The following is a 25,508-nucleotide window of genomic DNA, read 5'->3' as shown; positions in this document are numbered from 1 at the left end:
TCTTTTGGTCGCACTTTACGATCCAAACAGACCACTGGCCTCTTCCATGGTTAATGTACATGCAAGGAGAGAATCCTAAACGTCTGCGTTGGGCCATATCCCTACAGGGATTAGATATGAACATCGACTTCAAGCCACGTTCCCAATATGTAAATGCAGATGGTCTCAGCCGGTACTTCCATCTTGATGATGGACCAGGCCCTCATTAGGGTGGTGGTTCATATGTTGAGGCTGGGGGGCATGTGAGGATTTTCACGATCTGCATGGTGGGTGTGCGCTCACCTCGGTTTTTGAACATTTTAAATTAAAAAGAATGACGGTAGATCAACCTCCAGAAAATGTGTGGGGCTAATCCGCACACATTTTCTGCACACATTTTCCTATGCTGAGTGCATGACATACACATAGACCTGTGTACACTGGGTGGACACAGCCTATAGGCACAGCCCACCTGTTATATATAGTTGGGATGTGACAGCCAGGAGTACACCATATCATCTTAGAAGGGGAAGGGCCAAACATTCCCCCAGCCATGGGCAGCCTTATTAAGTAACAAAATCTCCATGGATCTGCGCTGTCCTTTTGTGGTGCCCGGCAGCTGGTGGAAGCGATTAACACGATTAATGTACTAATAGAGTGTACTTCAAACAGGCCCACCTGGGGCCTTGCTGCAGAGGTTAACAAAGGAGACAGGAAACCCTAACAACCTTTCATATGCACTGTGACAACCTACAGCATCTCTTGCCCCTCAATATCAATTGACAGTGAACTGTCATGTCTGGGATTGCGTGTACGAGTATGTGGTTTGCAGGAGCCAGACATTCTGGTCTCGCACAGCTTCAAGGGAGACCTGGTGCTTTAATCAGGAACCACAGAGAGCTCCCTTAACCCGAAATACCCTTTGATCACAAAAGACAGGAAGATGGGTGGGACCTAATATTACATGTTTTCACCCTGTTACCTTTTCTGTTGCAAAGCATTCTGGTTCTGACCTCACACATACAGGAGCTTGTTGGTAGGGACCCAGGATTGGTTCAATAAAGTAGGCGTTGCCTACACCAATCCATGTGGTCTATTTGGCTTTAAAAGAGGACCAAGCTCCTCTTTTTGCAGTTCATCTGAAGACTTTGCAAGGAGTAGCATACTAACCTTGATCACAATGAGTTATTGTATACATACTGACAAGGATGTCTTTCAAAAGCTTGTATTTTGGAAGGCATTGCCTTCATTAGAATTTTTCTATGTTGATGTCTCCATTAGGGGGGCCGGAACCTTCTTCCTCTTCTTCAAATCCCTGCCCTATTGGGACATACAAATATGCCACCATGAATACCCACTATTTGATGGTAGCAGTCCAATTAAAAAAGAACATTAATAGAGCTTCTCTATTAATAGCCCTGCCTAATGGAGACATCATCATAGAAAAATGATCATGAAGGCAATGCCTCCCTAAATACAAGCTTTTGAAAGACATCCTAGTGAGTATGTATACAATAACTCATTGAGATAAAGGTTAATATGCATTCATTGAGAGTCAGTGGGCAGAGTATAACCCAGTGATCTCTCTCTTCTGTCACAGGCTCGCTATTTGAATATTCGCCAATCCTATATGGGACTACGCCAATTTTTGGTTGTACTTACTCCACAAGTTATATAATGGCGGTAAGTCCAAACGGTTGTAACAACACTGAATGTTACTTTTGCACATAGATTGTGCTTTTTGTAAATAAGTGAGGATGACAAGGTTAGTTTCATTTAGGTAATAGATTTTATTGTTTCTTCTTTTTAGATTGAAGGCTCTCACCACTGCCAATTTTGAAGCTTGGCACATTAGACACTGAGCTTCTGTCCTGACGAAGGTCTGATCATGTAAAGGGCTGGATCTGTATAGCCTGTGATATATGACCGAAACACGTGTCGACTTGTTTTGTATACTATCAGTAATACTATCAGTATATAATACCTACAGTATAGTCACACTTGTACTTGAAGAATTAGGTGTTAGAACTATGTGTTAGAGGTTTTTTTGTTGTGAGGTATATGTGGATCAATACAGGATTTTGATTTATTGTAAGAGAGAGAGCTATGTTTGACTGTATGAATGTGTAAGAGGGGTGGGAAATTGATTATGAGAACATATATTTGTAATTTAATGTGTTTTACTGTTGTGATAAGATATTATATTTGATAAAAATAAAATCATATAGATGAAGATTTAGCTGAAGAATCCTTTGTCATCCTCAAATCTATAGGTCAATTTCTTTTGTTGATTACACATCTGTCCCCAATGGGTACATTTTCCAGGAGAGAACAGAGCTGATGTTAGAAAAAGAAAGGGTCGCAGGGGGTACATGCCTCTTTATTTCCTCAGGCGGTGGACTGGACTTCTGAAAAGGGCATGGTCATCAGGGTTCAAGGACAGGCTCTCTCCCAGGTGCGCTGTGGCGCAGGCCCTTAGTCGCTCCAAGCACAGGTCCGCCAGGCCTTGGCCGCAGAGGTGCCTGCGTGGGTGGCTGCACCAAAGAGCCTTTGCGGGACTGGTGGCCATGCCACTGTTTGTCGCGCATTATGGATGCGTGGAGAGTGAAGGGGCCAGCACCAGGGTCTGCTCCAGGATGAGGCCATGCATGTGCAAGAAAGGTAGGGTTAGAATCAAATGGTGCAAGTTCCTGCGCTTCACACCTGTACCAGAATACCAGGGGCCAGGTTACAGAAATGTTGCATCGGTGCAACTGCAAAATGGCACAGTATTAGCGCTAGGGCAAAGTTTGCCCTATTTCTAAAAAACACTGCAACATATTAGAACATCATTGGACCATGACAAGTGCAGTTTGGTATTGCACAAGCAACAGGGCAAAAATTGTCCTAGTGCAAAAAAGATACATTTGCGCTGCATTTTGCACCACGGCAGAGTTTGCGCTAGGGCAATTTTTGTCATGGTGCTTGTACCATTGTCTTGGGCCAATGATTTTCTAATATGTCGCAGTGCTTTTAGAAATAGGGCAAACTTTGACCTAGTGCTTATACCGTGCAATGTTGCACTTGCACCGGTGCACAGTTTCTGTAATCTGGCCCCAGGATGAAACAGTACACTGTATACAAGCTTACTTCTTACCTGGGGATTTGCAACGGGCTACCGTGAATGGGTCTGGGCAAGGGAGCACGAGTGCTTGGGTCTCCCATACAGTTGCTCGTGTGGTGGCGGGATCTGCCTTTTACGCGTCAGTATTTCTCAAATAGGAGACACGATAGCCAAATGAGTCTACCTGGCTAAGGGTAGCTAGCTAGCTAAAGCGTGCACATGGATCCCATGCCATTGGCTGCCATTGCAGGCTTATGTTTCACCAGGGCAATATATTGTACGTATATGGGGACCGGGCGGCAGTACCAGGGATAGCAAAGCATATTGAGCTGCACCAAATGAGGCTGATCTAAGGGGCGCCAATGGGAAGGCGGCTGAAGTGTGTTCAGGGAGCTCATTGGATTGGCTGCAAGCCTAGGCACAAGGCAGCAGCAACAGTGACAGCAGAGGATTATGTGCAACAGCAAAAGGGGACTATAGCGGTGGCAACATAACAGTGTGTTCCATGGCAAACAAAGACGTTCGCTACATCCATACTTGCCAACCCTACCGATTTAGGCATTAGGCTACTGCTTTTTAAGCAGCCCTTCCGCCTACAGGTTTGGGTGAAAGATCCTACTGCTTTTTACAGTGGCAGGTAATTTATGTGACTCTAAGGTAGGGTGCCTTAGACTGGGCCCAGGACAAAGCATGCAACACATTAGTTAGTCTGTCTGTGCAGAGGCCTGGTGCTTACTTTGAGTGATGGGCTCAGACCAATCCACTGACCTGACAGCTATGTGACTCTGCCCTGCACTCTTGCAGGGACAGGCTAGGTGAAGGTAAGCAGCAGAGCGCACCACCATCACACAGCATCTGCCTATCATGATGAGAGTACCAGTCTCCATGTCGTTCAGTGTTCAACTTGCACTGCAGAAATAAATATGTATTAACCAGGCTGCTGCTACAGAGCAGTGGCAACCGACGTTGCCTACCAGTTCTGTGCGATTCACCTTCTATGAAGTTAGGTATTTGAATTCAGTGTTCCTTTAGCATTCCGAATTATACATTTTAAACATTTGTACATATTTCCATGTTGTGCTGTTTGATGGGTTGTGTATTTTAGAATGCTCCAATGGGACCAACAATGTATGTTTTGTATTTTTCTGTGATGTCATTGTTATGCTATATATTATTTTTTAAACTTGAAATACTACATCTTTTTGGTCACACAATGTTGTGAAGTATGTGCATCAATATTGAGAGAGCAGAGTTAAATAGCAGAGCGATTGATTGAGAGAGGTGTCGTGGGAGTGGCTTAACAGACAGTACATCACGTGAGCTCATCGCAACTCCCCTCCTATCACGCCCAATCGGGACGCACACTGGCGTTCAGTACTGGGTCACATCTGGGTCCCTCTTGCTGTGCGGAAATGCACACACTCTACGACGCTCTAGGGACTAATTCATGGAACTTAAAAAATGCAATGACTTAGGCCCTGGCTGCGGCTGAAGTGTCACTGGAATATTTGGAAAAGTGCACATTGTATTGGGCCTCATTACGACCCTGGCGGAACGGATTAAACGGCGCCGTAAAAGGCTGCAGCGCCGTTCAACCCGTTCTGCCACATTACGAGGTCCCCTCGCGGGACACGTTAAGCGCGCCTGGGAAAACCAGGCGTGCATACCGGGTCCCGCGAGGGGAAGAGGGAGCAAACAACGGGCCATCTCGTAATGGCCCGTTGTTTACTCCCTCTCCCATTCCCATTCAGCCCTATGGGGGCTGAAATGGGAATGGGGATGAACCGTGTCCGTGTCCTCGAGTGAGGAATTACCGGGCCATCCGAACTCGGAATGGTCCGGTAAGTCCTCATTCCGAGGACACGGATGCGGTTTTGCCGGCAGCCATGCCGCAAATTGCGGCATGGCTACCGGCATAACTTGTAATGAGGGCCATTGTCTCTTATGGACGGCTAAACGCAACATCCGCCATTTTGCTTCCGGCTTTTAGCCACAGAGGCCCAGCAGACCTAGTATTTGACTGCAGGCTTTTTGAAACTGTTGTTTCGGACTGGCGTCTCTATACTGACTGGAGATTTGGGCTGAAACGCACTGCATGTAATAATATGATCACATCTAATAATTACCCTCAGCTGTATGTTGTAAGGAAGGCTGTTATGCGATTTATTTTGTCCTCATTTATGTCTGTATGTATCCATATTTATTTGTTGGCAATTTGTTCTGTATTTATCCCTATATATATTTTTTCATATAAAAGGATAATATGCAACCAGTATATTTCTGTATTTGAACGAAAACATACATGTGTTAAACACATAGGTAGCCATACAGGAGACACATGGAACTTGTATATGACACACCAATGTCAGCACCGTTTTTCCCATAACAGATGGTTTCTACTGTGATTGCTGCTGACCTAACATACAAGTTGTCAGCATTTTGAAGAACTGTAAAACTATTTATCATAGTTTTCCACTCTCCATGCTGTCAGTCTACCATGCGATTGGCCTGCAGTGCGTGATTGACAGCATAGGGAGCCAAGCAGAAAGAACTGCCTTTCAGGTTTTTTTTCTCCACTTTTAAAAATAAATACAGACCGCAAGCAGATTGATTTCCATCTGTACGTTTGTGTAAACATCAGAAAACACGCAAAATAGGGAGCCTTCATTATACGTCATGGAAGAGGTGTGTGCGTTATGAGGCGCGAGGCCGCAGGCTGAATTCTTGACAGATTCATAACTTTGAGGTGATTTTAATGCTTTTAAAATCTTCCTCTTCTTTTATCTCTACTATAAAATACCCGAAACACATCAGACGCCATGCTTTTGAATTTTCCAGCAGGTTCCTTGTTGCTGGGAAGCAATAAACTGTCTAGAAAAACAGACTTATTTTTTGATTCGGTGACTGCGGGACCAAATCATAACACCGAGTTTCACTAGAGCGCCCCTTTCACTTTTGTGAAAATAAGAAGCGGAAAATTCACCAAGGGAATCTGAAAGTAATCGGGGGCACATTTTTTTCCCTTTTCATAATCGCACAAATCCAGGGGCTGGAGGGTGCATTCCCGAGCATAGGAAAGTGCATGCTGTTGTCACACACACATTGACAAACACACCCACTCAGATCAGATAGTCACTTTCACATCCTTTTTACATGTCCATGTATTATTGTTATGTCAGTCACACAGTGCACACATGGCATTATCAGATTGGTGCATAGAGTGGACGACCGAGTGCCATCAGTAGGCAAGGGCAGCAAACCGAATAGTGGCTGTGGGCCCCCCGGCATATGCAGAATACACACTCCACAGCTGGAAGCTGCGTTTATTGTATCTGAGTGGCAGTGCAATGTGCATGCTGCGAGTGCTTGCACTGTGTGTATCCTGCACATTAATTAGATGCACTACACCTCTTAGTTGTGCAGAACTTGTTTGGTGCATACGAGTGGAACATAGATGGATTACCACTGATCGCTTCCAGGAAGCGGGTGTAGGTCCCTGTGACTTATTAATGGTCAATGAAAAGGCTAAACGTATAGGTAAATGTCTTCTTTTGAATTTGAAAGACATATTTGTATCAGATGGAATGAGAGGTATGCATGGTATAGGAACAGTTTCTAAGTTCTATCAATTACACAAGCCTCTAAGCCTCTATGATGTGTCTTTGTAGACTTGTCATTGTCAACTTTGTTCCATTGCACAGTCCCCATGATGACATACGATTGCGTAGTAGCATGATTAGAGCACCTACTTTCAGTTTTAGCTCCTGAGGAAGCATTTGTCCTACAGCGTTTCACTCTTTAGAAACTAAAACGTTGAGCCGGAAATTAACTGTTCATTGACACTAGAACCACCGTGTCCTGTGTGAAGACAAGTGGGGGTGGAAAGAACTAACTTGAAATGATTCCAAATGTTTGCAATAGTGGAAGGTAAAGACGACCACATAGAACTGTGCTCATTCTTTTTGTTAAAAGGATAGCTGTTGTTGAGGTGGAAGGGCACAGAGAGGTGCACTGTGCCATTTGTAGAGCAGGGCGCAATCTAACACTGATAAATTGCATCAGCTGAGTATGGAAACGTACCTAAGCATTTTATATATAGAGATATGCACTAAACTTAGTTCACATTCAGAGGTTGCAGTCTGCCTGTCCATGATGCACCTGAGTGGAGCATGGATGTGCCAATGTAACTTTCTACTTTTAGTGCAGAGAAAAGGACCTCCCTTCTTTTTAGCTGCCCTGCCTTCTCTGATAACCAACAGTCAGAAAGAAAATTCCAACAGGAATTGTAAACCTCTGTAAGAAAAAGCCAAATGATAAAAAGAAAGCAACATCACCCATGGTCCATGGTTGTAGTTTCAGAAGCCATATAATTAGGAACCAAGAGGCAAGGTGTCCAGCAGGAATCCTTGGGCAGTGTACGGTTGCAATGCACCAGCTTCTTGCTAGTGGCTACTTGCATACTCTCCATGGCCATGTGACAAGGAAGAGAGCAGGCACAACTAACCAACCACAATATATTGGCATGATCTCAACAAATAACAATGGATTGACCATATCAGAATGGTGTCCTGAAGCTGAAGCTGGCAGACATCTTGGACTTGAGAAGTCACATGTCTCCATTCCTACAACCAAACACTGACCGCCTACCAGGCCTAACTCTGATACAAACCCGCACATCGCAATCAACACATCAATCAGCAAAATGGTGCCAGAGCCCCATGCCAACCTGCTGGTTTTAGTGCCCTTGTGCACTAATTAGGCCCCAATGCTCTCAACTTTCAGTAGGGTTCCAACTTCCATAGCACTTCCATAGCATCGTCTCGGGAGGATAGCTCAGGGGCAACGGTCTCGCCTTGGAAACAATTACAATTATCAATCAGCTTCTGGTAGATAATGGTGATATGATGACACCCACGCCCCATGAAGTACTGATGTCACGGGGGCCCCAGGCTATCATGCACCAGGAAATTCCCGAAAAGGTCACAATGGTCCAGATGCACAGGCATCTCAGAAACATAGTACATCCTGTGGCTGTGCATTGTGGGAACAACACACATGCAATGTACATTAACTCCTACCAAAGACTGCAAGCCCTGCGTTGTGCTCTGTACTCACACTAAACATGGCCCACAGCCTAAAACAGTGGGATTTTTGGGTATACGTGGAACAGGACCATGTGTTTAACACGACGCACAACCAAAACCTGAAGGCCCACCTTTTCACATCTGAGCCGCACACATGGTGCATGGCCTCAGTTCATGGGCCGTGCACTGTGCCTGGTTTGAATGCATGCTGCTGGTGCATTACTCTCAGAAGACACTGACCTACCATAGAATATGTGTGTGTGGGAAGTAGAAATGTCTACTGGAATATCTGTAAAAGTACCTGCTACCAGAAGTATCTGTAGACAAGGAAGTCCTGCAATGAGTGAGCTCATCAGTGATGCAATATGCAAGGCCGTGCCAAGTCCTGTAATGGGGGGCGTTATGTTTGCAAAGCCACCCTACCCGGTGACTTTGAGGCATTTCATCTTTATGGTCATGCTCTAAATCCCCCTACCCCCTACCCAGCAAATGAAAGATTGGTTCCTAAATTGTGTAATGCTTTTCTGGTATCAGCTCTTCTGCTTGGACAGTAATCTCAAAGTATCGCCCACTAAGGACGTGTAAGTAAATATATGTAAGAATATAAATACTGAGACACACACACACACACACACACACACACACCACTGTTTAAAATGTTTTCTTCAGCAATCATTTGAAATGACTAGACACGGATGGGTTCCCATTGTCTGCCTGGAATGGAAATGTCATGAGGGCTTCATGAGTTGTGCGGCATTCTTTTCAATTGGATTCTGGTGACTCATGGACTGCTATTGTGACTTGACTGCAAATTCATTTCCGTGCTGCACCCAATAACTCCTTTCCTTTCTGTGTCCGGAGCAGCTTTCACGCGTGTTTCATTAAACATGCCACTGGGCCCGCTCCCTGCGGAAGATGACAGGATCTCATTTGCCCACCTCGTCCTTCATGTTAAATGGACATTATGGGATTTGAATGGCTGGTGGCCATTTTCCATCCCATTTTCCCTCCTATTGCGCTATTGCCTACCCCTTTCCCCGATTATGCTGATTGCGCTCGTGCGCAGCGCGCGGGCCCTGATGGATGCCTATTTTAATTGGATGCATGTGGTTCAAACACATTTGCCGCTTCCATTATCATGTTTATGGTGATTGTTGGGTGCATATAGTTGTCTGGGCTGCGGAGGACGTCATGGTTCTTGGCAAGGTGACACAATGTTTTTATATGGAGCATGTTCCGGGGGCAGGGGTGGTTCCTGCCAGCAATCAGCTATGCGGGGAGACAGTATAAATCTTCATTGCCCTAATGAGGAGAACAAAAGAAGGCGGGAAAGAGAGGAATCGCACAGAAGTGGGACGATTAATCAAATTATAAACTATAGGCAGGGAGACAAGGGGGAAAAAAAGGAGGGTGAATTGTGTTCATCCAGGCACTCACTCACACCAATAAGAGCCTGGGAGCCTTTTTTTTCTCCTAGCGCAGTGTTTGGAGTGAGTGGATCTTTTCCACGCAGAGGCATTTCGCTATTTATTTGAGCGCTATTTCACGGAGAAAGGTTTGTGTCTGAAAGGGCCACAATGGAGAGGAAGAGGCGAGAGATGTGTTAAGCGTAAGGTGCTGGCCAGGAACTTCTCTAATCGGGGCTTTCAGATATTAAGTGATGGGGGTCCTTTTCAGGGCGTTTGTAGGCAATGAAAAGGAATGCGGTGGATGCGACTGTGGGGTACACTGGAGGGTGGGGGGGCTGTAACATACAAGCACAATAGAGCATCAGATTATGCTGCGTTCTGTCTCCCCCCTTACGCTCTGCCTGAAGCTCGCATGTCCTTACCATTCGTGTCCCTTCTCATCTAAGTGCTAGACCGGCAAGCTGCATGACATGCACGCCGAGCAGATGGACTGAACTGTGGCTACTCATGTGCACGTTAGCATTACCCAATGGAGATTAGCAAACACAATGGGAATACTTTCAATTTCTATTCCAACACAATGTGTGTGTGTTTTTCTTCACAAGTGGGAGGCACCTTTTTTGCTATGTGTTTTGTACATAATCCACATTTACTGTTAAAATCTTAAACACAACTTTGCATGAAACGCAGTCAATAAATATGAAGTAGTTATTGTGAAATCATAATTGAGTCAGGACATGTTCCACATGTAGCTTGCTTCCCCAGGACTCTATAAAAGTTGGTGCATAAACTCATATTCTCTTTAGTAATTTTTGATAACTCTCACAGTCATAAATTTAAATAAATAAATAAATAAATAAACAGTTATGCCATACATGTAAAGAGGGAAACCTGTGTCTATTATGTGTCACCAAAGATTACTATCCATGCTTTGGTTGTAGCGGAAGAACGTCATTTCTTTTAGGGGTAGCAAGGGAGACCTTATGGGTCGTATCTGCGACCCATGGTGACCCCCAAATGACATCCCTGAACACTGCATTGTACTGTTCGAATTTAGTTAGAGCAATCTTCAAATTACCAGAATTTCAGGTAGTTCGAAGCCTGTCAAATTGCTAGTCTTTTATGGTGGTTCAACCTGGAATGTTTGAGCAGGTTGCCCCCACATTGGAAGGGTGGTTGACATTCCTGGCAAAGTCAAAATAACACATGCCTTCTCGTGCCCGAAGAGCCTACGTAAGGTGCCTGAAAGATAGTAGGCAGGTTCCCTTATCCCCAGTGCTGGCAACAGAACAATTCAATTTTTTATTTTTACCATAAGCCAGCAAAAGTTTTGACCCATGATAGAAATAGACACACTATTACCAGTGTAAGGGCCATCATGCTTAAAGTATCACACCATATAGTTATAAAATATGCGGGCCAGGAAATAAACATCCTATCAACCTATACCAGGACTTCACCATTATATTTTAAGCTAAACACATCGGGCCTCATTACGAGTCCAGCGGTAACCGAGGCGGTAAAACCACCTGGTTACCGCCGGACTCGTATGTATTACCATTCCACCTCCGTGATTCCCGGGATTACCGGGGCATTACAACCCCGGTTTCCCGGCAATCACGGTGGCGGAATGGTGTTAATCCCCATTCCCATTGAGTCCTATTGGACTCAATGGGAATGGGGATCATGGAAACACCGGCAGCATCTCGTAATGCTGCCGGTGCTTCCTCGGCCACCTGCAGGCGGGCGGTGTTAAACCCGCCAGGACAAACCTGGCGGGAACATCACCTCCCGCCTGCAGGAGTCGGGATCAGGCGGTCCGGAAACAACAGTGGCGGCGGGTTTACCGCCACCGTTATTTCCGGACCGCCTGATTTGTAATGAGGCCTCATCTTTCTCAGACTGGATGACACGCTCCACCACACCATCAATATGGTACTGAGGTATCCTAAGGACCAGAACAATCCCACCATGGGACCTTTCAAAACATGGACCCATGGGAATAACCCCAGTGTGCAAGAGGCTTTACACTTGCCTAGTGGTGAGGCTGCGGGGTGAACTCGGGGGACTAGGGATAAGGATTCTCACATGTCCGCAGCAAACCTAGGACTAAACACTGACTACAACCCCAAGGGAGTAAATTCATCCAGGGAGCATTCACAATTTCACCCCCTTTGTGAGCAGACAGGCCCTACAAACTGGCCAGGCAACCATTCACTTCAATCAAATTCCTCGGCTGGGCCCATTCCAGCGAAACTCACTGACATCACCCGTAATCGCCAGTCAGCCTTAACAGGTGGCTACTAACCCCTTGCTTCCAGAGGAATGTGACATCACAATCTAAGTGATGGGGAGATTAAGGGATGGCTTGATTGCCCTGATGTGAAAACCGCAAACCCTTTTGCACAAATGATGGAGAGCGTGAGTTTCTTTCCACAGCTGCCCAAGGCTACTCACAGCAGTGAATACGCTGTGGGGCAGTGGTTCATTTGTGGGGGTGTTTGCCAGGGCTCAGCCCCGGCACTTATTTACAAGCCCTGGCACTTATTTCTCAGGTATTTTGGCAAAAGTATTATTTGAATTGTCAATCATAGTAATACAAAAAGCAACAAAAGTGTGGCCTAGGTTGGCAGGTCATGGCTAATTATCAAATTTCATTAATAACATTGAGTTGGAAGGTGACAATGCTGGTCACTCCTGCTAGCTATGCCTGCACACTGCTCCACTCAGCCTGCATGACATTGGTGCAAATTCTCTACCTTCATAACCAGCAGCACTGCCACTGCAGGGTGGGTTGGCAACAACATGAATGTCACCAGGGAGCAACCCCAACACAGGGACAAGGTCAGTGAAAAGGGAAATGTCGAGGAGGAGTGCCTGTCGCAAGTGACAAACCTATACAAGAAGACATTGCTGCAATGTTTGACAGGAAATGTCATTAGTTCAGGAATGATTTTGCCTGAATTTCTCCACCAATTCACCATAGGAGGAAAGCATGTTTGCTCTTTTGTCTGTGGTTAGAGGGTCAATATGTTCCACTTGCCACTGATAGAATTAGAGTAGAATGTTAACGATGGTGTTTTGTAAAGAAGCACTTAAACATTTATGTTATTTCAAACCACAACTAATATGTTATGTCGACACTGCCAGAGTCAGATCATTCAAGACCTTCAATGAACCTCTGGGAGTTGCAGCTTTAACCCCAAGTATGTTGACACTGTATGGAGCACAAATGGGTGGTGTCCACACCGGTGTGTCACAGGCATGCTAGGACATATTTAAGCCCTGGCACTTATGTTCTTACAAATTATGCTCTGTGTGGGTGTGATGTATACTTTCAATGTTCCCATGGGTGCTCCTGCTCACACCCCGTAAAACTTGGAGCCCTATTTCATACAAAGATAAAGTTCAGAATGAGGATCAACATCCTTATGCGACCCGAGACAAGTTCCACCAAAGAAAACATTGAAGGTAGTTTTAGATTTGAAAATAGGAGAAAGTAATATATGAAATGCTCTGAACTACTTACTCTCTAATTTAGAAGAGGAATTAATGAGGTACCTTTTCCCCATCTGTCAACAAAAGACTCAAACCATTGATAAGAAATTACAACAAAATGTAAATTTTAGAGATGGCCACAATAAAAAGGGAAAACAGAAATCAGGAGGCAATCTGTAGCAAATCTCTGAGCAATGCGGATACAATTAAATGCAAGATCAGGGACAGTGCCTTTTACCTTTTAATAGAAAAGAAGAAAAAGGAACTCATCCAAAACCACTCAATTCAGCTGACAAAAAATAGCCAAAGTGTACAGAATTTACTCTGAACTTACAAACCAATACAAAGCTGCAAACCCACAGGAACTTGCTACAGAATTCCAGGATAAAGTGTACAAACTCAAGTGATACTGAGGCCAGACACTGGTTCCGATTATCCACCGCCTTTAGTGACCCATTCTACTGTATTTTCACTCATTTCACTTGGGGGGGGCCCTCGGGAGGTTCTAACACTGTCAAAAACCCTCAGGACCTTGTCTCAACAATGGAAGCCGTGCCCAGACAGTCTTTTGAAAGAGTCAATCTAGATGTTAGCCCAGTCCATAACCAACATGTAGCATGTGTCCTTAAACAGTGGGATTGTCCATACTGCTCACACAGCAGCGCTGGTCACGCCGTTGCTCAAAAACCTACAGTTGATCCCACCATAGCTGACAATTTTCATCCTATTTCTAATATCCATAGATAAATAATAGAAAAACATCTCTACTATAAACATTCAGAACTCTGTGTTAGTATCAATCTTTTGCACTCAGATCCACCTGGCTTCCACCTAGAGAGAAGTACAGAATCGCCCATATGACAGGGGAAATATTGGAGGCGTTGGGCCAGGCCATGGCACTGGTGTTTATCCTACTCAATGTCACTACGTCCTACGCCAGTGTTAACCAAGCACGGCAGACCAGCTGCCGCCATGTGTATATAGGGGACTACGTTGCAGTCGATCTCTGGCTTCCTTGACAGCTGCTCCACCCAAGTCAAAAAGGGTGCTTTCACGCATCACATGTGGAGTCCCTCAGGGCTCTAATCCCACCCTGTTATTGTTCAATGTGCGTGTCAAACCTTTGGCTGATATAATAGAAAGAGTTCACTCCCCGCCGGAGAGGATTCAAAGATCTTTCTGGATATTGCAAAGGGGGACTCCGAAAACCCTTCTTTCGCAGCCTGTCTGCAAAACATCCATAACATGACCACTGAAAACCACCAGTGGCATAACGCTGAGACAACCAAAGCCCTGTGTTTTGGTGCCCCCAATCTTAAAACCCTACATTTCAAGCCGCCGGCACCTCCCTTCCCTGGATCTGGAAGTTGTGTGTTCCCTCTTTCACAATCAACTGAAACGAATACCCCAAAGCAAATCAATACAGTATTTCCCCATTTCACCATGGCGGACTCGTTACAACACTGGCACCAACCATGGTCCTAATAGTACCATGCTTTAGCGCCGGGGTTGTAATGAGGGCCAACGTAACATAACATACTAAAGCATTGTAGAGGTGAGAATCTTTCCATTCACTCCAAGTGCTATGAAGTGACTGTGCTCGCGGTTGGCGCCTTACAAAGCAATGATGATTCAATAAATAAATTCCCAGCAACAGTGTGTGCCCGTTCCCGCCAGCTTTTGGGTGGGTCCAGGTTGGAGATGTGTTTAGCTTTGAGAGAATGACTCCTTTAATAATAATAAAAAGAATACGGTGTTCAGGTAGCCATTTTTTTATTGAAAGAGCATGTGTGTTTCTTGCTCCCCGAGTTGCACTGGGACTCATTTAAAAAACCTTGCCAGGCAGGATGAGACACTGGGTTGATTCTTCAAGATTTCAAGTCTGCTGTGTAAACTCGTATGCATGGCCCTCCAACAGGGGCGTCAGACTGCAAGCTTTATGCATACATTTAATGGGGACCTCATTATTATGCTCTACGAAATAACAGACCTTTCCAGCTCCGTCCATATATTGAATAGCCACCTAATGTGACATATTTTTTTGAATAATATATTTTGTTTGGCTGGGTGAAGTGCTTTTGGAGCGATTGTGAGTGTTAGATGTTAGTGGTGTTTTCAGTGTTTCTTGCTCCTTGTTTTATCCGCTTTTGTCTGTATGGTGTACTTTAGGTCCCTTGTCTAATCAGACCTTTAAACCTTAGTCACCTGTCCCGTGTTTCTACAGCAGCCTTAATGCATGAGCACAAGAAGTCTTCCTGTTCTGTGCTCTGTCGCCTTCCCTACTGTTTATGTGTTTTGAGAACCCTTTGCCATTGTGTGAGTTCTGCGAAAATCCATTTGCTCGCCTTTGTCACTTGTTTGTTTTTCACATTGACACCTTGGGCACATTTGATGTTTGCACATTGGGACTAGGGGTGTCACAGTATTGGCTTTATGGCGGGATGATAACCTTCTTGCCAAATGACGGTATATCATGGTTATCGCGGTATAGCAGCTGGGGTTAACTAATCTTAAATATTTTCTTAAAGGTCATACATTGTCAGCATTTTGAAACTTGTCTCTGCACATTTTAGCTGATCCTCCAGAAATCTAAGGCGGCTGCAGATTTGGTCTTTCGTGCCGCTCACTCGTTGATCACCTTCAATGAAAGAGTGACTAGTGGAAGTGTTAAAATGCACATTTTGAGCAATGAGCTTGCTGCTCAGTCTCAGGTCATCGCTTTGAAAATCGGCCTCGACCTGCATTATTTTGGACCCACATGGCATGGGCATCATGACCCCTCGCTGCGATCAGTAATAAAAGTTTGTTTTGATAACGCTTTATCCCATTAAATGGAGAAAAGTCACTTGTGAGGTTTGAAAGCCCATGTCATTGTTTCTTTTGTCAAAATGTCGTAGCCAACACACACTCGCTGAAAGGTTGCATATTGATCAAAGCACTATATCTTGTTTACCAGCTGCCTGGTGTATTATAAAGGTCTGATGTTGGAGTCACCACTGACCATGTAATATTAATGGGACAGCATTCAGTGGGCGCTGTTGATTTCTTTCTTGATTCTTGCAATACATGTTTGTTTAGCTTCTTAAAGATAGTGGCACAAAAACGTTTTGAAAATGAAAAAGTTAAAATACATATCGGCACAAATATGGCCTAGACCACCACAGCCCCATCATTACCATTTTCTCCAGGTCTGAGCGCATTAGGACGGTTGTCACGTGAGTTGAGACGGTGGAATGCTTTCATGGGTGGTGTCACAAATTGAGGATAGACCTGAGAAATATCTCACCCCCATTGCTCTGGATACTTCAAATTGAATGTAGACTCTGTCCTGCCTGCTTTTATCCAGTGCCATATGCAGAAGGCAGGTAGGTGAAGGATCAAGCGAAGCAACAACTCCAGTGCCAATGTGAAAATCTACACGGAGGACAGTGGGGGGAGGGGGAGCAGTTTATATACTAGCACAGAGCACTGATAGGCTTAGTGTTCATACAGTTTACGTTTTTTTGTGGACATGCATCAGAAGGGCATCCAGTTCATTCCCCCTTTAAATTCTGGGATGTGTAGTTCCCCATCTTTCAAATTGGTGGGAAAACTACAAATCAGCTGATCTTTAACCCGACTCTACTGATCACAGAGAAAGAGCGGTCACAGCATCAAATCTGCGTTTACTAATGTGGCCTCACTTTCCCTATGCTCTTGTCTGCCAAACAAGGCCCCCTTGGCAGACGCCACATCCCACAGTGCACGATCCAGACTGCGCAGCACTTGCTTATGCAGCCTTTCCAAATCAGATTTAAAAGCTCTCTTAATAGCCACAGGCCCTATTATAGTTCAATTAAGTTGTTCATGGTATCTATAATGGTATACCATATACCATTACACCACTAATTGGGACCTTGGACAATAAATCATTTTATTTGGAGGCAGGGGCAGAGCAGCAGACGAGGAGCTGGACCACTCCTCAACCTCTGTGTGAGAGCTTGAGGTAGAGTGGGAGCCTAAGGGGGAGGGTGGACGGTGGTTGAGAGGATGTGTGAGGTGGTTGAGGAGGGGTGCAAGTTATTGAAAAGACAGAGATAGTGGTTGACAAGGGCGGGTGGCGGTTGAGATGGATGGGCTATGGTTGGGGAGATGGCGTTTGAGCAGTGGAGATTGTGTTTTAGGAGGGGGTGACAGATGGCGGTTGAGAACGAAGATGTGAATAGCAATTCAGAGTCGTTTGTTGTGTCCGCAGAGAATTACCGGCTGGCAGTGGGTGGGTCCCTTGAACCTGGAATTGGTGGGGAAGGGGAAGTACTCCAGGAGCAACAGGGAGTGGTAACCACATTGGTGGTGGTGCAGCAGGTGACTGAAGAGCACCGGGCAGAAGAGGCAGAGGTGGCCACCCAGCCGATAGCTTAGGGGGTGGGCCCCTGCTCAATTGCCTGCCTGTACATAGAGGGGAAAGGCAGACTCAGCCTTTCCTCAAGAGGGTCAAAGTCTCCACCTTTCACCATGTTACTTCATTTGCCTATCGCTGGCTTGCACGCATATCTTCACCACCCGAGGAGTCTGGTGTGTGTCTCTCAAGAGAGTGGTCTTCTGTTTCCATCTCGCAAAGATTGTGCTCCAACACATCTATGAATCTGCACAATTCTATGGTGTAGGGTTGCAGTCTGCTGCAGCAAGTGGGCCCATGGCCTGCATGTGTGTTGGGTCTCAGCCGGCCCTTTTCCCTTTGCTTTTGCCATGCGGATGATGCATCTCACGGGGAACAGCCATGCACTGCTTCTGCACCCCCAATTCACATCTTCAACCACCTAGACATCATGCGCCCACAAATCCTATAAAATTCGAACCTAATTCTTGAACTCTACCTAGGTCTTATAATTGAATTCTACTCTAACCTAACTATCCTGCCAATCCCTTCCCTAACAAACCTGAGCCACTCCTGCCACTTCAAAGGCCAATCACTGACGGCCCCGAGATTCTACTCCCCTGTCTTCATGTAGACGTGTGATCGAACCCAGGAGAACCTCATATCTCAAACCTCGGGGAAAACCCTCCCCCCAAAGTTCGACCCGAGCGATCCCACAGAAATTTTCCAGGTTCGAGTTTTGCCTGAACCATCCCGCTCTAGACTTACATGGAGTGGACTATTGTCTATTGGGAATCATGCTGCTGGACCGTGGGGTGCTCCTGTTCTCTGTGGACAGAGGCTGGTGGAAAGTAGCTTTCCTCGGGGGCTCATACTATTGGCTGTTGGCTTGCCTCTGTTGCCAGGTGATCAAGGCCCTCGCCCTATGAGAGCGCCACAGGTCCCCCGTACCTTGATGATGTTGAAGTTGATGTTGAAGCTCTGCCCGTCCCCCTCCACCTGCCAGATCCAGATCTTACAGGCCAGCTCGACTGTGCTGAGGCTGAAGCGCTCCAGGGTGAAGGTACAGTGCAGGTTCTGCTGCACCCCGTTCCAGATGTGGTAGAACGGGATCTCCTGGGGGGATAGGGAGAGAGTGAGAGTTAGAGGGAGAAAGAAAGAGAGAGCACAAGAAGATGAAGGCGGCCAAGGAGAGAGACAGAAAAGTAGAGCAATAACAAAAACAAAGATACTCACAATTAAAAGAGTGAGTGTAAAAGAAGTGTAAGAAAGAAAGGGTCTCCAGTGTGTCATGGGCGTGGGGACAGAGTGTGTCGTGTGCATAAGGAAGTGAGCAGGACAGGCTTCAGTAGAAGGAGGATTCCAATAGAAGGAAAAAGGGAAGTGCTGTGAAATAATATCAACTCTTCTGCCCTCTAGCGGCAAAGACTCTACACTACACTGTTCCAGGGCAACAGTCAGCCTTCCATTGACTCCCTACCCACCCATTGCGGCGCTGGTTTACAAAGTACCTAGAAAAAAGCAGGCAATGTTATCTTTATTAGGGAAAATGCATATTTTCTTTCACAAGCCTTCATGGCCACGTTGATGCCTTCCTGGGGACAACTGGGCGAGCCAGGGCGCAGCGCTTTCCGGTGAGCTTGCAAAGCAAAGCATGCGCTGCATCTTGTTTTCTTTTACAAAGAAAAAAACACCGGCACGTTTCCTCTGCGTCACAAAGGCATTGGGGCTATTTTTCGTTCTTAAAGGTCCACCGGCCTTTGGGGAAACGGGAGATGTGTTGACAGGCACCTCGATGCAAGGCAGACCTCGACAAAGCCAGTCACTCGTCAAGCTGAGACACGTGACTGACCCTACCCAAGTCCTAAGGGCCTTTAGACGCACCTCCCTGACAGCAAACGATTACATTATTATTCAAACCGTTGCTTTCTCGTGGTGACACACTTCCGCATTGCCGCTAGAGGGAGATCACATCTTAGACGTGTTTCATTCCTGCAGCACATTCCCGGAGACGTTAGGCTGGCCATCTACTTTCCTCTACTAATGCGCCAATCCTTTGGAATTGTGAAATTGTGGGCGGGACAAGGCCCGGGCTATCCATCAAAAGGCGTGGACCCTTCAATGTCTTTGTTTCAATGACTTGCGGGGTCTGTAATAAGTCTGTAGCGAACAGCCCTTTGAATACCACAGGCGCCCCCCCTCGCTCCCCCCAGTTCAGCTCTTCCTGGCTATTCTGACTTACACCGCAATTGGTGGAGACAGAACCACGCGAATGGCAGGTTTCTGTGACAACACACCACACGCATGCCGTGAATCCATTGTGCACAACAAAGATCTGCAATGGCGGCCACATTTATCGTAAATGCAGCCGCCACTGCAATCTCTCTGCCTCCATCTCCGCCATGTTACACCATGGGCATAATCTAGAGGATTGCACTGCCCTCTGAATAGCCACGCCCCTCTAGGGCCACTGCATGTGCGAGGGTGGTCCACTCCTAGTGGCAGCCTTCTGTGAAAAGAAGTACAGAATGTGCTGGTGGTGGGATTTCCAGGCAACATGTTTTGCCTTGGAATATCCACTCCGTCCAAACTCAGCAGGTGTGGTGGGATTTGGCTCCTTTTTGGTCTCCTCATTGGACTACTGTAGTTTTACTTCCCAATCTGGTCTCTTGTGCTTCTCTCTGTTGTTGATTAGGAATCCTTGACTCGATCCCTGGGATTCTTTGGCTGATTTGTGGTTGCTCATCAGCTGGTCTTTTGTGTGTCTCTGCCTGGTATTTCTCTATGTTGTTGATTATGGATCATTGACTCGATTACTGAGATTCTTTGGTTGATTTGTGGTTGCTCATCATTTGGTCTCTTGTGTGTCTCAGCCTGGTATTTCTCTCTGTTGTCGATTATGGATCGTTGACTCGATCACTGAGATTCTTTCGCTGATCTGTGGTTTCTCATCATTTGGTCTCTTGTGTGTCTCAGCCTGGTATTTCTCTCTGTTGTCGATTATGGATCGTTGACTCGATCACTGAGATTATTTGGCTGATTTGTGGTTGCTCATCATTTGGTCTCTTGTGTGTCTCAGCCTGGTATTTATCTCTGTTGTCGATTATGGATCATTGACTCGATCACTGAGATTCTTTGGCTGGTTTGTGAATGCTCATCATCTGGTCTCTTGTGTTTCAGCCTGGTATTTCTCTTTGTTGTTGATTATAAATCCTCGACTCGATTCCTGGGATTCTTTGGCTGGTTTGTGGTTGCTCATCATCTGGTCTCTTGTGCTTCTCTCTATTGTCGATTATGAATCCTTGACACGATCCCTGGGATTCTTTGTCTGGTTTGTGGTTGCTCATCATTTGGTCTCTTGTGTGTCTCAGCCTGGTATTTCTCTTTGTTGTTGATTATGGATCGTTGACTCGATCACCGAGATTCTTTGGCTGGTTTGTGGTTGCTCATCATCTTGTCTCTTGTGCTTCTCAGCCTGGGCCACTGTTCTTCTTTGCCAAGGATGCTGGGATTTCTTGTGTGATTATTGTTCTCTCACTTGGTTCCTAAGCAGCCTTATCTGGGCCACTGTGCTTTCTTGCCTAATACCATGTCGTTTTCTGCTTCATCCTCTGTACTTCTTTGCCTGGGAAATAATGGCTCTGTACCTGGTCCCAGCTTATTTTCTTACTCGCCCTTGTGGTTCCTTGTTTGGTCCCCAGTAGTTCTTTATCACGTTCCCTGAAGTTCTCTGCCAGATCGTCTACAGATTCTTGCCTGACTGCTTGTGGTTCTTTGCCCTGGCCTTTGGACTTCTTTGCCTGGGACACCAGCTTCCATGCCTGGACACTCGGTTTCCTTCACTATCTTTATGTGGTGTCTTCCATGATATTCTTCAGTTCCTTGCCCAGTTCTTTGTCATTTTCTGCATGGTCTTCTTTGAGGTCCTTGCCTGAATCGCTGTGGATATTTGTCTACTCGTCTCTACTTCTTTGCATGGGGCACAGTGGTTCCTTGCCTGGTCTCCTGTGGTTCCTTGTCTGGTCCCCTGTGGTTCCTTGTCTGGCCCCTTGTGGTTCCTTGTCTGGCCCCTTGTGGTCCTCTGCATGGTCCTCTGTATTTCTTTGATTAACTCCCTGTGCTCCTTTGTCTACTGAAATGTGATTCCAAACTTGTCCATTGGGATTCTTTGCTTCATTAGCTTTGCTACTCTACATGTCCAGCTGTGAGTTATCACTTAGTTTCCTGTGCTTTTCTGCATTGTCTTCTTTGGGTCCCTGTCTGGCTCCCTTTGTTTATTTGCCTGATCCCAGTTACTTCCTTGCCTTGGACACAGTGGCTCCTTGCCACGCCCACTCTTTTTCTTTCACCCTATCCAGGTAGTTCCTTGCCTGGTTTACTGTGGTTCCTTGACTGGTGTAGTGTTCCTTGCCCAGTCCCCTCTAGTTCTCTGCCTCATCCTCTGTGGTTCCGTCTCCCACTCCCTGTAGTTACCTCTCTATTCAAATGTGACCCCAACCTTGTCAAATTAGATTCCTGGCTTGATGCCCTGTGCTACTCTGCGTTGCTATTTGTGGTTTCTTGCCTAGTTCCCTGTAGTTCCCTGTCTGGTCCTGTGTGGGTCCTTGTCTGACCCCCTGTGTCATCTGCACTTCTGTGCCTGGGACACCATGGTTCATTGCCTGGTCCCCAGGGTTTCTCTCACTCCTCCCCTCTGGTTTCTTGCCTAGTTCCCTCAAGTTCCCTGCCTGCTCTTCTGTGGTTCCTCGTCTGACATGATTCCAAGATTGTCAATTGCGATTCCATTCTTGATTATCTGTGCTACTCTGCACGGTCACCCGTGGTTTCCCGCCACGTCCTGCGTGCGCCATTGTGTAGACCCCATGAGGTCCCTGCCAGCCCCCTGTAGTCCATGCCCTCTGGTGTCTTCCAGGGTCTTCTCCTTACCTGGTAGCTGGCCAGGAGACGGCTCTTCCAGAGTGAACTGGGCATGTCGTGGATGGAGAGCCGCAGGTTGTGGTAGCTGTCCTTGAAATGAAGCACCCGGGGCTCGTCGATCAGCTGGCCCCCCATCTGCCTTTCCAGCTGGATGACTTCCTGCACACAAGAGAGGGGCACAAAAGGGTCAACGTATGAGTGGATGAGTGAATGAGAGGGCATGGGATGATGAGGTGGAAAAGAGAGAAATGGCAGGAATGGGTAAAGAGCAAATGGATTACCAGCGAGCAAGGGGCACCAGAGGGCAAGGGGCATAAGCGAGTGAGGGTGAGATGACTTAAGAGGGTTATATGGGGTATTTATTTATTTATTTATTTAATATAGTTGTTTATAGGTCATTATGAACTTTTACAACTTTCATATTTACATACACACTACAGTGTCATCATTAGTCAAAACTTTCAAAATTCATCAACATTCAATGATACAAAAATACATACGTCGTTAACATCAATATTCATAAGATCATTAAAGGTTATAAAATGTGTATCAATGTCGTCTAAAAACCAGATAAAAATACCCAGTTCATATAACAATATAAAATATCCCATAAAAGTAGGTTAATCCACATCAACATATGAGGCATCAAGAAATTATTGCCAACACGACTGTACATATGTGATCATCTCTTCTGTGTCCAAACAGTCTCTTACATTGTCAGCATATCCGTATAAATAATTAATCAAAATACCTAGTCCTGACTTCAAGATGGCGGCTGTGGAGGGAAGACGTGCATGAGCAGAGCTCCGTCTCCCCTCCCGCGCCGCAACAATAAAGCACTACAACAAAGCGAGATCTCTCGCATCCTAAATGCCGAAGCTGGTCAGCGGCTCACCAGCTACGGATCGGAGTACGGGTGTGAGGCAACAAGCGGTCTGAGCGCAGTAGCCACGAAGGGGAAGCACCACTGGAGGAGCGGCCTGGATGGGAGGAACCTTGGAGGGGCAGAAACTCCGAAGGAGGACCTCCACAGAATTAGCAGCAGAGGACAGACGACGAGGGGATCACCTGGGTGAGGCAATCCGAGCACAGAGGGAGAAGCTGCTCTATGACTGAGGTGATACGTGGCACAGAAGAGCACACTAGGACAACACCCAGAATCACTGAGGAGGACAGGGGGACGAAACCCAGAGAGGACGAGGTTGCGGGCCCGAGAAGGAGAAGGACGCAGCGCAGAGGAGCCAACAGCATCATATGCGAGGTGGATAAAGGTAACCCCCCACGGACCCCGAGTACTGCAGCAAGAATAGGGGGTCTGTAAGGAGGGACGAAATACACGGCCCCCCCACCCAATTCTGCCCTCGACGGAGGAGACTACGTGGGGATTGAGGGCCACAACGCATGCAGTGGGGAGGGGATTGCAGGAGCTTCAGTGGTACTGCCAGGCGAACGGCAAACCGGGATCAGCCGACCCCCCCCCCCGGACACCCAGCATGGGCCCCTCAGAGGCGGACAAAAGAGCACTTCGGCTGCTAAGCAGGGGGGGCATTTGAGAAGCTCCCCTGATACAGAAAAGAGGCCAAAGGAGAAGGACAGAACGGGCCTCCAAGCAGACAGAGGACCCCCTATGACTAGATACTGACCAGACAACCACTGGGGGAATCAAGTGTGCCCCTTAAGAGCTGAAGGATCAGAGGATATAGATACCTCAGAGGGCTGCAGAGAAGGATATCGGTAAGAGCCACAGGAGCTCCCTAAGGTTCCGCAAGGAACTTACATCAGAGCAGGGCAACTCTAGGACAGAGCGGCCAGGACAATCATCCTGCAACATAGCACGGTGGAAAGCAGAAGGCAGAGAAGCTACACAAGGGGGGCAGAGATGTCAAAATCCAGGGGGAAGCAAAATCAACCTCTCCCACAAACCCTGCAAGTGAAGCAGGACCAGAACCTGGTCCACCTCTGGGGAGCATACAAAGGGCTCCCTGAGAGAGTAAAAGCACAAAAAGGGCAAACCACGGGGACAGACCTGGAACCCACCCCAGAAGAGATGGTCACGAAAGAAGATATGAAGGCCTGGTTCAGGGAGTTCCAGGCACAATGTATGGACACAATGAACTCACAACTAGAGTCATTGAAGAGCGAGCTAAAGTCGGTGGTGCAAGAAATGAAAACAGAGGTGGCAGAGCTAGGAGAAAGAACTGACACCCTCGAGAAAGTAGTACAGAATATGGAAGAAGAGACCCAACAAAGTGCGGAGACGCAGAAGCATCTAGTTCGCCTAACACATAACCTGGAACTCCAATGCGAAGATTTAGAAAATAGATCACGAAGATTAAACATAAGAATAAAAAACATGACAGGGACAGTGGAAGACAAAGACCTCAAAGGAACGGTACAGCAGGCATTCCAGGATATTCTGGACTCGCTGGAGGAAGTGGTTGTCCCGTTTGATCGAATACATAGAGTGGGTCCGAGGAGAACGGCTGCCCAGGGCGCCCGCCCACGAGACGTCTTGGTGGTTCTCACCATATTCCCACAAAAGGAGCAATTACTTAGGAAGGCAAGATCAATGGATCACATGAGAATGAATGGAGAGGACATCTTCCTATTTCAAGATCTTGCACAGTCAACACTGCAAAAAAGACGAGAGATGTCCCAGGTAACAAAGGAATTGGCATCCCATCAGATCAGATACAAATGGACGTTCCCCTTTGGACTCCTGTTTACGTGCGAAGGGTCGCAGAATCACAACCAGGGAAGAAGGACTAAGACTGTTGAACTTGCAGGAACAAGAAAACAACCTCCCTCAGAGCAGCGGAATGAATCCACCAGGGAGAAGAACTCCGTGGAAATGGAAGACAATAAACAGGAGGGCAAGACGCTGCAGCAAAAAGAACTAGAGGGCCGAATCTTCAGAATGGGAACTCAGACAGAGATCAGGGATGACATGACAAAGTGGAGTCCACCCGAGCCAGATGATGGAGCGAGAGATCTTCCTAAGAGGTGCCGGGGGGAGTGGGGAGGGGCTCGGTCGCCACAGAAGTGATGGGGAAGGGTTTAGGATTCCCTTCAAGGTTATCCCTGAGAGTTTCAGAGGGCATGACGCACAAGGCGACACGCCTGGGCGAAATTAGGTCATCGTGCCCTGCTCGGGGCAGTTT

At 46.6% G+C, this 25,508-nt stretch overlaps 1 protein-coding gene across 2 annotated transcripts in view; it reads right to left on the bottom strand.

Moving 5' to 3' along the window:
* UNC5A (unc-5 netrin receptor A) overlaps positions 1-25,508 on the bottom strand; it is a 1,152,281-nt gene that overhangs the window by 75,670 nt on the left and 1,051,103 nt on the right. For both annotated transcript variants that reach the window (XM_069651483.1, XM_069651482.1), the window contains 2 exons: positions 22,357-22,506; positions 18,382-18,546 (listed from right to left, as the gene is read on the bottom strand). In XM_069651483.1, coding sequence (XP_069507584.1) covers positions 18,382-18,546; positions 22,357-22,506 — 315 coding nt within the window. The remainder of the gene's footprint in view (positions 1-18,381; positions 18,547-22,356; positions 22,507-25,508) is intronic.

This window comes from Ambystoma mexicanum, chromosome 3p (genome assembly GCF_040938575.1).
Source record: "Ambystoma mexicanum isolate Mex_15411 chromosome 3p, UKY_AmexF1_1, whole genome shotgun sequence".
Lineage (NCBI taxonomy): Eukaryota > Metazoa > Chordata > Amphibia > Caudata > Ambystomatidae > Ambystoma > Ambystoma mexicanum.
The sequence above is the reverse complement of the archived record's forward strand: the minus strand, read 5'-3'. Positions and strand labels throughout refer to the sequence as shown.